Here is a 14,386-nt window from a genome sequence, read left to right as displayed (position 1 = left end):
AGCTCCAACTTCCATTATAACCTCCCGTGTACTTTCATGCATTGTAAGTGTTCTCATGGATAAGAAACTGGCTAAGAGACAAAAAACTAAAAGTAGGAGTAAATCTTTTGTCTTGGGAAGAACCTCCCTCAAGCGGAATAAGAATTATTCTTACTATTCACTTACTATTCCGTATCCAGTGACCTGAAAGTGCTTCCTTGTCATGGGGGCCTCATGCTGGTGACTGTGAAGATTTCTAGAAGTCCTGAAATTAATCACAAGTAAAACACAGTTTTCAATTTTACATTGAGAATGGTTTCTGTGAAGAGCTTTCATTTTGGTCACCAATAAAGATTCATTTATACAGATTCCACAGCACTTTATAGGCATTACAAATTTATTTCTGAACCATATATATATAGGAATCACTTCACAGGCCACATTCAACCACCTCTGGAGAAGTTCAAAAGCATACTGACTATGCCACACTACAGTTTAGGACATAGAAATGAATAGTTCAAATGAAACTACTGGGAGGCAGGATTTTAAGAATACAATTACTCAGGGCACTAGGGCTAACATCCCTGTTCTTGCAAAACATGCCATGAGGTCTTTGAGGTCTTGACCACTCTTGATAGTTAGTTTTATTTTCCATGCAAAAGACTGCACCCTCTAGCAGCACAAAATCCCCTAGCACCATGCTGAACCATTAGGCTAGGACTCAAAAGAAAAAGGATCACTTGCTGCATCATTTGTGCAGCTCCTACATTTTTCTCGGTTCTTCTATCCCAGGCCCAGCCCCCCTCTGCATGTGAGAGTTGACAAGATCCAGTGTCGCCAACTCATGATTTTATCATGACTCTCATATCTGGTATTTTTCTTAAAGCCCCAGCTGCTGGAATCATGTTTATTATTTAAGAATCTCAGCTTTCCCCTACAAAAAGTAAGTTTCTAGCTCTCGTGGTTGCAGAGAAAAGTTTGAAAACATGGACCCTCAACAAGGTTCAAAAGCCAAAAGGCCAATAAAAAGCACCCAACATTTATTATTTTTAAAATCTCATGATTTTTTGGGGTCTGATTAATGCTTTTTAAATGCTTGGGGAAGGCAATACTGACGGTCACAGAGTAATATAGCACAATTTGCAGGTCAATTGAAGTCCTATATATTTAAATAAATGAATGCTCAGAGAGGGCAAACTCCTCCGTTGCGCAGTGAAAGGAGGGTAAATGCAGATTTAAAACCAGCACACCAGGGTTCTCTGCCATTCATTGAAGAGGGAGGACTCAAGACAAGCCTGCATATCATTTTAAACAGTTTCATGGCTGTAGTCTCAGTGTCTGACTGGAACTTCAGCAGGGACAAGCCAGGTGTACAAGGCAATAATGAGGGTACTTTTTGCCCCATATTCCTGGTATGTTAGGCAAAAGTTAAGGACTTATCTTGCTTGCCAAACTGGAATGGCGGGACAGGTCTGGTCAGAAACAATAGAATTAATGAAATTCCTGTCTTGCTGTGGAATAGCCCTTAATTTTGCATACCATGGAGCTGGATAGATTTCTCAGGAGCTGCAGATGGTTCTCTCAAAAAGAAAAATATGTCATTGTGATGAAGCTGTTTAGAGGTCTCTCATCCCAAGAAAAGATAGTGGCTCAGAGATCCCATTCAAAATATGGGACTGTACAGAGGGAAATGCTACAAATTCCATGCTGGAAATAGAGATATGGAGAAAAGTCTACAGCAGAGGCTCTCAACCAGGGGTCCAGGGCCCCCTGGGGGGCTGTGAGCAGGTTTCAGGGGGTCCTCCAAAATAAACCAGAGAGCAAGGCCAGCAGACTCACTGGGACCCAGGACAGAAAGCTGAAGCCCAAGCCCCGCTGTGCGGGGCTGAAGCCGAAGCCCGAGCCCCACAGTGCAGGGCTGATGCTGAAGCCCAAGGAACTTAGCTTTGCGGGACCGCTGTGGCATTGGGCCCTGGGCAACTTCCCTGATTGCTACCCCCTAATGCCGTCCCTGGCTTTTAATCTACTGGATATGCAGAAAAACAGTTGTTGTGGCACAGGTGAGCCAGGGAGTTTTTATAGCATGTTGGGGGAAGGGTGGGGGGGTCAGAAAGAAAAAGGTTGAGAACCCCTGGTCCACAGCACCAAAGAACTTGTTGAAGGTTTGTGCTAGCCTAATTCTAGTCATTGGCAGGTCGGATCTCACACCACCATCCCCATTTACCAATCCTATGGCAAATGCTAATTCTGTTCAACTTCCAGAAAACATGGATTGGGAGATACAACCTCTTATATTTTTCTATTATTTCTTAAACACCTTACTCTTTGTGCTCCAGCCGAACAACATCTCCATGCCTCACAAACTCCACAGAGCAGGAAGGATCTAAATGATCTGCTGGCAGAAAAACAGATAATAGCACTGGGTTTAGAAAAGGATCAATACACTTAGAGACCGTTTCAGAATGCTGATCCCCAGCCAAACAGGGGATGCGCTCAGCAAACTCACGTCACTGGACCATAGACTCAGTGCAACCCCTAGAATCAGACCAAGGACCAGTCCCAACTGTTATTCCTGGAACCATATAATGGAAGCTTCCAGACAGCACATACTGTCCTAAAATAAAAAGATTGGCTGCCCCTGGGTACATCAGAAAGGCTGAGAAAACAACACTCAACATTCAGTACATATATACTTTAAATATATACCAAGGATTGCTTTTTTAGCTGCAGCCAATCAACTTTAATCTTATTAGGCGCTGCTAGTGCAGGAAGAAAATCCTAGATACCAAGCATGCTTCACATATAGCTTCTGTGTTCTAAGATGTGGTCTGCATAGACAACCAGTCCTAATGTGAAATATACCTCTACCCTGATATAACGCTGTCCTCGGGAGCCAAAAAATCTTACTGCATTATAGGTGAAACCGCGTTACATCGAACTTGCTTTGATCCGCCGGAGTGTACAGCCCTGGCCCCCCAGAGCACTGTTTTACTGCATTATAACAAAATTCATGTTATATCGGGTCGTGTTATATCAGGGTAGAGGTGTATTCCATTTTTACCAAAGGAGCCTTCCACTCAGATCAATGGAATATTGCATGCTGGGATCCGCAAGCTCTGTGGGCCACACATATGAATTAAAGAAAATGGTAACTGCAATCTGCCCCATTTTATACCTATAAATTGCAGTCCTTGGTCATCTGGCACGTTACTAATGCAGCCATCAGTTGGGCAAAGTTAAGACATCTCACCTGTACAGTCTTGAAGGAATATGAAGATGTGATTGATAATCTCCCTCACCCCCAATAATGCTTTGTTATTTGAGAAGAGATCCCAAGAATATAGTAGTAAAAAAAGTGTAAGCATCAGACAGTCCACTTTGCTAGAGTTCTGTTTACCTATGTTGGAGTCATGTTTCTTTATAACCCACAGGTTGTTCAAGTCCTTGTGTAAATAGGCAGTGACCTGGAAACATAATAATAAACCATTTCATTTCACCAATAAGTCAGGGTCTAGCCAAAGTACAAGATCCATCAATCAGCAGGGCAAAAATACCAATTGCATCCAGTGCTGATACAATAAAATTAAATATAGGATAACTTTGTGATGTTGTCCCTAAATTACAAAGTCCTGGCTCTTGGACATTGCTTAACCCAGACACATTCTTTACTTGTTTAATGGAGTTATGTATTACCAATGTGTGTCATGTCACTTGTAGCTGCAATATCTCTGTCTGCCTTTCCCCTATTGCTCTGTGAGTGCTGTGCATCCTTGGTAATAACTTCTAAGTCATAACATAGAAGCATAGAAATGTAGGACTGGAAGGGACCTCAAGAAGTCAAGCCCAGCAGCCCGCCCTGAGGCAGGACCAAGTATACCTAGACCATCCCTGACAGGTGTCCTTGCCATCCCTGAAAGGTGGCCAACTTGTTCTTTAAAACCTCCAATGATGGGGATTCTACAGCCTCTCTTGGAAGCCTACTCCAGTGCTTAACTACCTTCACAGTTAGAAAGTTTTTCCTAATATCTAACTTAAATTTCCCTTGCTGCAGATGAAGGTAGGACAAGAAGTAATGGACTTAATGACCTATCTATATGGTTCTATCTCTTCTCTCAGTCTTAGTTCAGAGGCTCTTTCGACAACAAGATCTTCTGTTCTGCAAACACGAATTTCCTGATATTCCTCAGTTGGTATCAGAAATCCTGGGCCTGACATCTTGATCACTTCCACAGCAACAAACTGCAAATATCACCAAGGGATGGTTAGAATTGCTGATTGGGAATAAGCAGCAGGTGCAGACACTGAGATCCTATTTCTAAAGTCAAGTATCAGAGGGGTAGCCGTGTTAGTCTGGATCTGTAAAAGCAGCAAAGAATCCTGTGGCACCTTATAGACTAACAGACGTTTTGCAGCATGAGCTTTCGTGGGTGAATACCCACTTCGTCGGATGCAAGTGGGTATTCACCCACGAAAGCTCATGCTGCAAAACGTCTGTTAGTCTATAAGGTGCCACGGGAGTCTTTGCTATTCCTGAAGTGATTGTTCCGAGTGATAGAGAATGGAGGAAAATGAAGCAAATAAATGTCTATCCTCAACAGCTTTCATCCGAGGATCTCAAAGCACTTTACAGACACTAATGCACGCATTGCAAAGCACGTCTTCTTAGGATATCTGCTGAGGAAGCAGATATTGCTGGGGTGATGCTTAGAGAAGATGGGAAATTAGCTTTATTTTTGTGCTGCCTCATTCACTAGTATTATATGTTATGGGGTTGCTGATTCTCTCTTTGGTTTATTATCATTTTAATTATTTTTCAGAGGTGTCAACAGAGTTCAGACTGGTGCCTCTTACTACTGTTAGTTTATAAATCAAAAGAAATATAAATCTAATCTAATAAACGAACCCTCACAAACTCCCATCATTTTCATCATCATCCTCAAAACAGAGATAAGAAAATTGAGGCCAAAAGGAGGAAGTTACTTTCCAAGATCACAGAGGTGGTCAGTGGCAGAGCAGGGAACAGAAAGCAAAAGTCCTGACTCCCATTCCTCTGCTCTTACTCTTAACAATGCCCCCTTCAAGATCAAGAAGTGGATTTGTTTTAAACATAAGGATTTTCACTCTTTTCCATGAGGTGGCAGCTGCTCTTTCTTTTTATGTTGTCTTGGCATGCAAGACAACCTCCTTATTTTAATGCATCTTTAGTATTGCAGGGCACCCGTCCTGGCATAAGAGTGGTATGAATTCAGGCACCTGTACTGCTAGGATTTCCAAACAAGGGCAAAGCTCAGCACCCTATCCTCACCCCCTCATGTGGTTCTCAAAGGCCAGCATAGGATATAAATAATTATGTGGCCTCTATCACCATTATGTCCGAATGCTCAGTGCAGTAGGTCTTTAGGAATGTCATGCCAAATCTCAAAAGGGGAACTGTAAAGAGTTGCACCTGTCCAAGCAGCGTGATAAAAACATGACAGCGGGAAAGAGCAGCTGCCTTTATTAGAGGATATAAATCTTCTGGAAGCTCCAAAGTCAGCAGAGCATGCTGGCAGAAGTGAGAGAGAGTGGTAGAGTGACACACTGACCTGCTGCTGACGAGCCCCCACACCCTCAGGGTACAAGTGCCAGTGTGAATGAAGGTACCCCCCTGCCATCCGAAGGTTCTTCATTGTGATCACAGAACCATAGGCCAGGTCTGAAAGGGGAGACAACAGGTCTTAAGGGCTCTCCTGTCATCTCACAGTCAAGCTATAGTACAGTAACTCAAGATATAGACACTTCTCTTTCTTTTGAGGCAAGCCTATTTTCCTTCTCATGCATAATTGTAGTCAGCTACCAGGTGGCATCAAATTCACTTAGTGGCTCTTCACCTCCCTTATAGTCCCTAGAACATAGAAGGGGAGGACAACCAGCATTAGAACCCAGGAGGCAGGGTCCAGCTGCAAAGTCAGTAAGCTAGAGGGGCACCCTCCCTTAATTGGGGAATTAAGGGGGGGGAGGGGAGCAATGGCACCCTGCCTCTGTTTGTCCCTCTGCCCCTCCAAACTATGCCCATGGGCATCCCTAATCCTGCCCCCGTACAACGATTTACCTCTCCACCAGCTCTTCCAGGCACTGGAAACGACTCACCTGCACTGCTGGGAAAGGGCATGTCACTGCTCTAGCAGTTTCCCTTTGCTTCCCTTCATTTTCTGTGGGGAAGCAAAGAAATCTGCGGGGGACATGAATTCTGCACATGCAGTGACATAGAATTCACCCAGGAGTGAACGTGTCTAAGAGGTGACATGTAAAGTATCACATGTAAACTGGTGAAATGCTGGTCATGAATATCATTGCATGATGCATGTATGTGTACAAAGAATTAGGTACATGTGCTGGAAATATACTCTTAAAATGTATTTTGGAGGCAGTGCATAAATCAAGCCTGTCCTAGACAAAGGAATATGGATTCTCCTGTCTGACTGGCTTGATTACAGGAGAGGACAATGAAAGTACATTTACATACAAGGTAAACAAAGCAACCAAGCTAACAAGCAGGGGAAGAAAGAGCTTAGTAAGCACACGGGGACAGAGTCTTCCACCCAGGAAGATTTGCTGGGGGTGAAGCACAGACAATGGACTGTAAGTATCCGTGTGTACCAGGCCTTTGTGGCTCCCTGCAGGTGCCCCCTTGGCCTACTACACTCCATCCTAGGAAAGGAGCAGTGAAGGTAAGTCCCCCAGGCGTGCCTAGAGAGGCTGTATGGAAGCAACCAATCTGAGACCAGCAGGCTCAGATAAAATGAGCTTCAGAGCCTTAGCAGATCAGCTCCTGGTTGGGGCCAAAGGGGCAAGAAAGGTTCTCCCCTCTATCCAAAGGAGCTCAATTGGCTGCATTTGCTTAAGCTGGGAGAGAGAAGCCCTGAGAACTTTAACCCTGAGATAAGAGGTGAAATTAAAGGGGCCAGGTGGGAAAAGGCCCAGGGAACTAGCAACAATGAATTGAAGTGAGCAGTACATGGCTGCTGTTTATAGGGTCTATGGGTTGTGGGCAGTAGTGGGCAGGCCATGGTTCCCCCCCAGACAAAGTGGTGTAAACCCTGAGAAGAGGACAAGGCTTGTTTGGAAGCCCAAGTGAAGGGCTGAATTTAAAGGACCCAGAACTGGGGTTGACGACACTGGTGAGAGCAGACAGTCAGTCTTGGTTGGATTTTTGTTACAATCCTAATGAACCCCCCTTCTAGGGTGTGACCTGGCCAGAGGGCCAACCTATTGAAGACCCGCCAAGCAAGGATGACAACCCACATGGGGTGCCAGGAGTGGGAAAAGGACTGCAGTACTGCACCCAGCAGCAGGAAGCACTCAACAGATGAGTGCCCCCTGCTACAAGGTAATATAAGGGAACAAAAAGACATTTTAGTTATAAATCACTTAAAGAACTAAAAAGGCTAGAGCTCTTGGAATCTATGAAAGTTAGATCCTTCATCCATGTGAGCTGAAGTCTCTGGGAACTGATTATAGGTGAGAAATTGCCTGAGACAAAGACTGTAATCTGTTAAGCTTTAGACACTAGAAAGTCTGTTTTATTTTGTTTTGTTTGTAATTATACCGTCTCTTTTTCTCTTGCTTAGTATTATCTAAATCTCTATTCTTTATCATTAAATTTATTCTAGTTCTATTACAAAGCCATCTCAGTGATGCATAGTAAAGTGAAGTGTGACTCACCAGCTAACCCAACACGCTGGTGTGCACACTGTCTCTTTGGAGGAAGTGAACTTAATTTCTGTGAGTATCACAGCAAGAGGGACCGGACACTGCAGGGAGATATCTGGGGAACTCACAAACTGGGATTCACTGATTGTTACCTGCAAGGCAAGATTTAGACTGGCAGAGTCTCGAAGCGTTTGCTAGTGACGCAGACAAGCAGGTGTGGCAGGAGCCGACACTCAGCCTAATCTCTAGCAAAGCTCACTCTTGCTGGTGAATCTGCTGACTGGCTAACAAAGTATTTTGGTTTTTTTAAAGACATAGTTGTGTGCCAGGGTTAGTTTGAGGAGTTTACTTCCCCAAGGAACTTGACACTTACGCTCTGGAACGGAGACATTGTGAAGATTGTTCCCAATCAGTCGGGACTGAAAGGCAGAGCTGAAAAAACCATCCCCAGGCCCACTAGGAGAGAGCAAAGAATGTTCAGACTGTGAAAACAAGTGTGCAGAACTGAAATATGCATTACCAAATCATTTTAAAGAAGGAAACAGATAAGACAATTAGTCTGCCTCAGAATGCCGGGGAAAGAGAACTTCAGCTCTCGTAGGTGTCTACCTCTCACAATGGGCTCTGACTCACCTGGCTAGGACAAATACACTCTCACAGGTGATTTTCAACAGCTTCAAGGTTTTTCTATGGCCAACATAAGTTAATCCTTTTAGTTCTGTATGAAGAACAGTGAGTTTTCTTTGAAAGTGGCACATTCCTCGACTCACTGTCTCACCTTGGGCAAGTCACATCCCCTCTCTATTGCTACTAAAGACCCACTCCTGCTGTGATACTTGTGGTGAGACTACTTGACTTATACCTACATGTCTGAGGAGTAAATAGAAAGAATTCATAGATCTTACTGATTTTTAAATCGCTATTACCTTAGCCTTCTATTACCACTATATGCTCAATCACCTCCTTGACAACCTTACTAATCTGTCGCACCCATTCCCAATGCACAGCATCAATCTTTTCTTTGGAGACACCTACCGTATTACGAGTAAAGCTGGTCAGAACATTTCTGGTGAAATGAAATTTCACCAAAATAAGCTATGTCATCAAAACCTGTGTGTTTTGTGGAGATGTACCAGGTTCCGCACATTTTTTTTTGTCAGGAAGGTTTTTGGATCCAGAACCTGGGTGTGTGGAGGTAGAGAATACTTTGATTAGAGTATTAGCCTGGGATGTGAGAGAACCATGTTTAAAGTCTCTTTTTGAACTTGATTTGGAGTGATCTGGGATGAAAAATCCATTCTGAATGAGGCAGAGCAGGGACTTGAACCTGGGTCTCCCATATCCCAAGCCAGGACCCTAAACACCAGGCTTTAGGGCGGGGGTGACCAAACCATGGCTCGTGAGCTGCATGCAGCTCTTTTACAGTTAAAGTGTGGCTCGCAAAACTCCCCATACTCTCTCCCCACCCCCCATTCTTCGCCTACCAGACTCGGGGCAGGAGGAGCTCAGGGCTTTTGCCCAACAGGGAGAAGGGGCTCAGAGATTCAGCAAGAGCAGGGTTGAAGCCACAAGCCCTAGCAGGGAGCTCCAAGGCCCCACAGGTGCCTCCCGCGGGGCTGGAACCCCAAGATTCCTCTTCCCACAGGGCTGAAGCCCTGAGCCCTGCAAGCACACCCCATGGGGTTGGAGCTCTGGGAGGCATGTCCCGGCTCTCGAACATCTGAAGATTGTTGTATGCGGCTCGGCAGGTAAGTTTGGCCACCCCTGCTACAGAGCAAGACTGGTTTCTCAAACACACAGAACTTCTGTTTGCGTGAAAACATTTGAAATGTTTTGTTTTTATTTCAATGCAGAATGAAAACAAATTTAAAAACATTGGAAGTAGCCACCATGAAACAGAAAAGTTACCTTCCAATCAGCTCTCATTGTGGGTACTACTGAAACCAAGTGAACAAATAAGACGAAAACAAAGGCATCTGAGCCCTGTCTCAATCTGATTAGGGCCAGAATGGAAGGAGGGTGGTTAAAATACTAAACTGGGACTCAGAGGAAGGTTCTAATCTTGGGCAAGTCAGTTCCCCTAGCTTTCCCCTTCTGTATAAAGGGGATAATTATGTCAAATAATGCAGAGGAAGGGGAGCTGTGAGACTTAATTAACATCTGCAAGACATTTTAAGATACTTATACAGAAGGGGACAGAGTTACTATTATAGTTTCCACTTAAATAGCTACTAAGTCTCTGTACAAATAAATATATTAAACTGATTTAATTAAATTCACACCTCTACCCTGATATAACGCTGTCCTCGGGAGCCAAAAAAAATCTTACCCTGTTATAGGTGGCACTGCGTTATATCGAACTTGCTTTGATCCACCGGAGTGCTCTGCCCCGCCCCCCCGGAGCGCTGCTTTACCGTGTTATATCCAAATTCGTGTTATATCGGGGTAGAGGTGTATCTGGATCTACCTACACTGGGCAGGAAACCACGTTTAAGCAGAGTTTCTGAATTCTGTGCCAGCTGAACCAACTACTACTAACATGATTTGGCTGGCTGGTGTGCACAGAGTCTTCCCTGTAAGAACTATGTTTTAGTCTGGGCGGGAATCTAGGCTAAGATGTGGCTTGTAAATGTGTTTCTGATGCTGAAACCTTAAAACTACTAAAGGCAGAACAAACAGTGACTCTCAATTCAAAGGGAAGGGGAGGTGATTTTCTTTCTGGCCTGAGGGAGAAAGTAAGTAGGAAAGCTTGAGAAATACCTTTTATTTAACACTGCAAAGTGAACAGCAAACTGAGCTGTGTAGAGTGCAAGTGGCAGCAGGATGAGGCAGAATACACGAGCCAGCAAGTGTTTCCCCAGTGTGACCTGCAGACAGAATCCAAATCAAACAGAGCAGCAGCAGAAACTCTCCTGATTATGACTGGCAGGAGTGCCCCTGTGGTGGGAGACTATTCATACAAACCACCATGGCACACAAGACCAATTAGCTCCTTAGCAAGCTGCAAGATTTCCCCAAATAGGCTGAGGGAAAGGTGGAAGCCAAGCCACACTCTCCCAATGTGCTCCCCAAAAAGTGGCCTCATTTGAAAATATGGGAAAAAATAGTTTTTATTTTCAGAAATGCTCAGCACCCACTTCTGCAACTGAAGTTGATGGGAGCGGCCCAAGATTAACACCTTTGAAAATCAGGCCCATATTGCTTATATAGTTTATTGGGGTAGCACCGAACTTTAAAATAAATTAAGAGTGGGGAGAAGCTTGTGGAGTAGGAACTATGGCTATGTGGTGAAGGGAGAAAATGAAACCATGAGGGAGGACCAATTTATAAGAGTCTTAGGGGAAATCATGAGGTTCTCTCAGATGTGGGTCTAAAAATGGCTTCTTGATTACCCAAATTTGCTAAGAATTTGGATATACAGCGGTTAAGGCTGCCAAAATCAGGTTTAATCGGGTGTCTATCTATCTTAGGTTTTTGTAAGAGCTTAATAGCTAAGTGATAAGTAAAGCAACTCCCATCTCCTAACACCAAGGCAAATTATTTTTAAACTAATAGGGAAAACAGTGACTATGTTTCGTTGTGGTCCAGATCCTGCACCCACTGAAGTCAATGGCATATTACTCCTGGGGGAACTCTGTGCCACTGTGCAAAGCAGAATTTGTGCATAATTAATGTTCTGTACAGAATTTCATGTTTCCCCTGCAGAACTGGGACTGCAGAGCTGCTGGCCACTCCTAAGGGCTGCTGTACTCTGCATAGCCCAGCTCACAGTTAGTGGAGAGCCCAATGGGGATGAAGGCTCTCTATGCTCTGGCTGCCCGGCTTGATCCTCATCAACCCAGGGACAGAAGAGGGCCTGGGAGACCTAGCTCTGGCAAAGGGTGAGGAATTGCAGGGCCGCACCACGTCCCCTGGTAGGACAGTAAAGAAGCTGGGGGGAGTAAAAGCACTGGAGGGATAGGCTGTCTGAAGTGGGAATGTCCTATGGCTGGGCTCTGAGGGAATAGGGGGGTGCGGATGTCTGGGCTAGGGGGGTACCCCACGGCTGGAGTCTGGGGAGTAGGGAATGCAGGTGTCTGGGCTGCAGGTTCCCCACGGCTGGGGTCTGATGGGAGGGGAGTGTGGGTGCCCTGTGGCTGGACTCTGAGGGGAGCAGGGTGCAGATGTCTGGGCTCTAGGGGGATGCCCACGCAGTCCCCTCCAGCATCCCCCCAGTTGGAACTGGGTTGTTGTAGATGTTTAATTCTCTACTCCTGGGAAAATCTTTTTTTTAAGTGTCTGTATTGCTGACATACTTGTTGACAGGTATTTTGAAATAAATTACCCAAACAGTTGAAACACAATATAATCACTCCAGTTATTTTGACAAATAAAATATGCAGCATTTTAAAATATTGTGCGCAGAATTTTTAATTTTTTGGTGCAGAATTCTCCCAGGAGTAGAAGATGCCATTGTCTCAGTACTTCTGAAAAAATCCAGCCCAAAGCATCAGTTGAGCACCCAAAAATCAATGCCACTTCTGAAAATGTTGGTTTAAATTACATAACCAAAGCCACAGTGTTAATCAACATCTGAGCTGGGATTAAAATTCAGGAATCTAGTCCCCAGTCCCAAACTTGGATTAGCACAAAACACTTCTCTTTTTACAAAAATCTCTTTTTGTTATAATAACTATTTTTACTATTTATTTGTATTTGTTTTGAGAAAAGAAGAAAAATATGACATCACTAAAGAGCACTGAACAAAACAGCAGTAGGCCAAGATGAGGCACAGGTTCTAGAAATCAATTTCTTTCCAAATAAATGACATGTAAACAAACCAAACTAGTTCCATAGGCAATATGGAGAAAAATTATTCATGCTTTTAGGCTTTTACCTTACTAGTTCTTTTTCAGAGTAACTGATGAAGGGTTGCCAAATAGTTAATTATTCAGCAAGTCTCTCTTTTCTGGAGTTGGTAAATTTCTTTATCTATTCTACCACTCAGGGGTTCTCTTTTGCTGCCAACAGCACAAATGAAATCACTTTGCAGCTGTCTGTGACAGAAACCTTAGAGATGATGGATTTGTTCCATTTAAAATACCATTAACTAACTCTATTCTCAAGAAACACTCTCTGGAGCTGGAATGTTGTATCATTGCAGCCCATATTGATTCGCATTAATCAGGGAATACAAACCACAAAGCAGGGAGGAAAAAAAACAATATTTATGAAATAAGAAAAGACAAAACCAGTAAGTGGAAGAAACAGAATTTTCAAACTTCAAAACAGGCTGAGACAAAAGAAGAATTTAACACTTTTTTTAAAAAAGATGTGCTTGAATAGTCTCTCTCGCTGCAAGATCTTAAATGGGATACCAAAGACATCTCTGAGGTAATAAACATCAGATTTCACAGCCCCCAGATACTGTATGCAATATTTTTTAAGCCAGAGCACCCGACCTTTCCCCTTTCAACAACTGCATTGGCAAGTTACCCAGAGTCTAAAAGCTGCTGTGCTGCATTTGTGTAAAATGGAGCAGGATACAGTTGCCTTCATCTTCAACACAACAGTGTATCTTGTAGAGACTGCAAGTCACACAGTATACACTACAAGTAAGCCACTGGATCCCAATGAAGCTTTACATGCCCTCGCAGTCTGTATCCTTGTATTGTAAATGAAGACAGCAACCACCTGCTCCACTGCAAGCATATTAAGTGCAGCAAATTAGGAACATCTAGCACAAGGGTAGTCAACAGGCAGACCATGGGCCAAATCTGGATCTCCAGACATTTTTAAACAGAACTTGAAATCTTTTTTTTACACTTATTACCATTATTGTTATTATTTTTTCTGGAGTCTGGACCTTGACAAATAACTGACTACCCCCGATCTAGCAGGAAGCACTTCTCTTTAGAAGGCCACACTGTAGAATTCCAGATGATGGCTAACTATGGGATATCGTCTGGCCCTCCTTAATATGCATTTAATCTAGAATGAAATCTAATGCACGCAACCCAAAAGGCAAGAGGTCTCTCCAATGAACAATGGCGACCCTCTGGGTGCATTATAGCCTGCTGACATAGTAGTTGCTGTTTTTTTAAAAAAAACACAGGAGGCGCCTGGTTTTTCATTATACCTTTCAATTCCAGTCATCATCTGGCTTCAATATCTATCAGCTGTCTTCCACAGACAAACTGATAATAAGCTGTTTTCATGAATATCAAAAGCAGGGAAGTTAACAAGGGGGAAAAACACTAAATATAAAGAAAAATTCTGGACACTCACCAGTGACAGGCTGAGGTCCCCCAGCAACTCCCAAAGATCATAAACTGTGTTCAGTCCAACCAAGAGGACTACAAAGAGGCCAACAAACTTCACCCCTATCGCTCCAGCAAGGTTGACCCCAGTCAGACTCAGACAGAACCACCAGGGGGCAGAAAACGGCCTACACAACAGACAGAGCAGGTCACGTTTAATGATGGCTACAAATGCAAACAGCACCAATTGAAACAAACAGGAAATCATCTGCTCAGAGCAGGCCCTGGGCAACTGCAAAACCTGTTACCACTGCCTCCTGTTCCATTTCTCAGGGGTCTTTCACTGGAAGTGGGGAAATAAAGTTGACATTTTTCATGAATTTTGGAAGGGTGCAAGCGCACCCTTGTTTTGATGTTTGTAAAGGGCCTCTATTGAAACCTAGCCAACCCTATAAGGAGGGCTTCAGGAGGGGAAC

At 43.8% G+C, this 14,386-nt stretch overlaps 1 protein-coding gene across 7 annotated transcripts in view; it reads right to left on the bottom strand.

The window, feature by feature from the left end:
• The window catches only part of POMT2 (protein O-mannosyltransferase 2), a 42,820-nt gene that overhangs the window by 17,680 nt on the left and 10,754 nt on the right, over positions 1-14,386 (bottom strand). For 5 of the 7 annotated variants that reach the window (XR_005597775.1, XR_005597776.1, XM_039535778.1 and 2 more), the window contains exons 6-12: positions 13,939-14,098; positions 10,432-10,538; positions 8,045-8,127; positions 5,565-5,674; positions 3,377-3,443; positions 2,302-2,374; positions 166-244 (exon numbers count right to left, since the gene is read on the bottom strand). Coding sequence is in view for 5 of the 7 variants with exons in the window: in XM_039535778.1 (XP_039391712.1) it covers positions 166-244; positions 2,302-2,374; positions 3,377-3,443; positions 5,565-5,674; positions 8,045-8,127; positions 10,432-10,538; positions 13,939-14,098 (679 nt within the window). In the remaining 2 variants the exon portion in view is untranslated. The remainder of the gene's footprint in view (positions 1-165; positions 245-2,301; positions 2,375-3,376; positions 3,444-5,564; positions 5,675-8,044; positions 8,128-10,431; positions 10,539-13,938; positions 14,099-14,386) is intronic. The other 2 variants (XM_039535779.1, XM_039535780.1) reach the window with 1 other exon arrangement.

Source organism: Mauremys reevesii, linkage group 4 (genome assembly GCF_016161935.1).
Source record: "Mauremys reevesii isolate NIE-2019 linkage group 4, ASM1616193v1, whole genome shotgun sequence".
Taxonomy (NCBI): Eukaryota; Metazoa; Chordata; order Testudines; family Geoemydidae; genus Mauremys; species Mauremys reevesii.
Note: the sequence above shows the minus strand (reverse complement) of the source record. Positions and strands in the feature narration are given on the sequence as shown.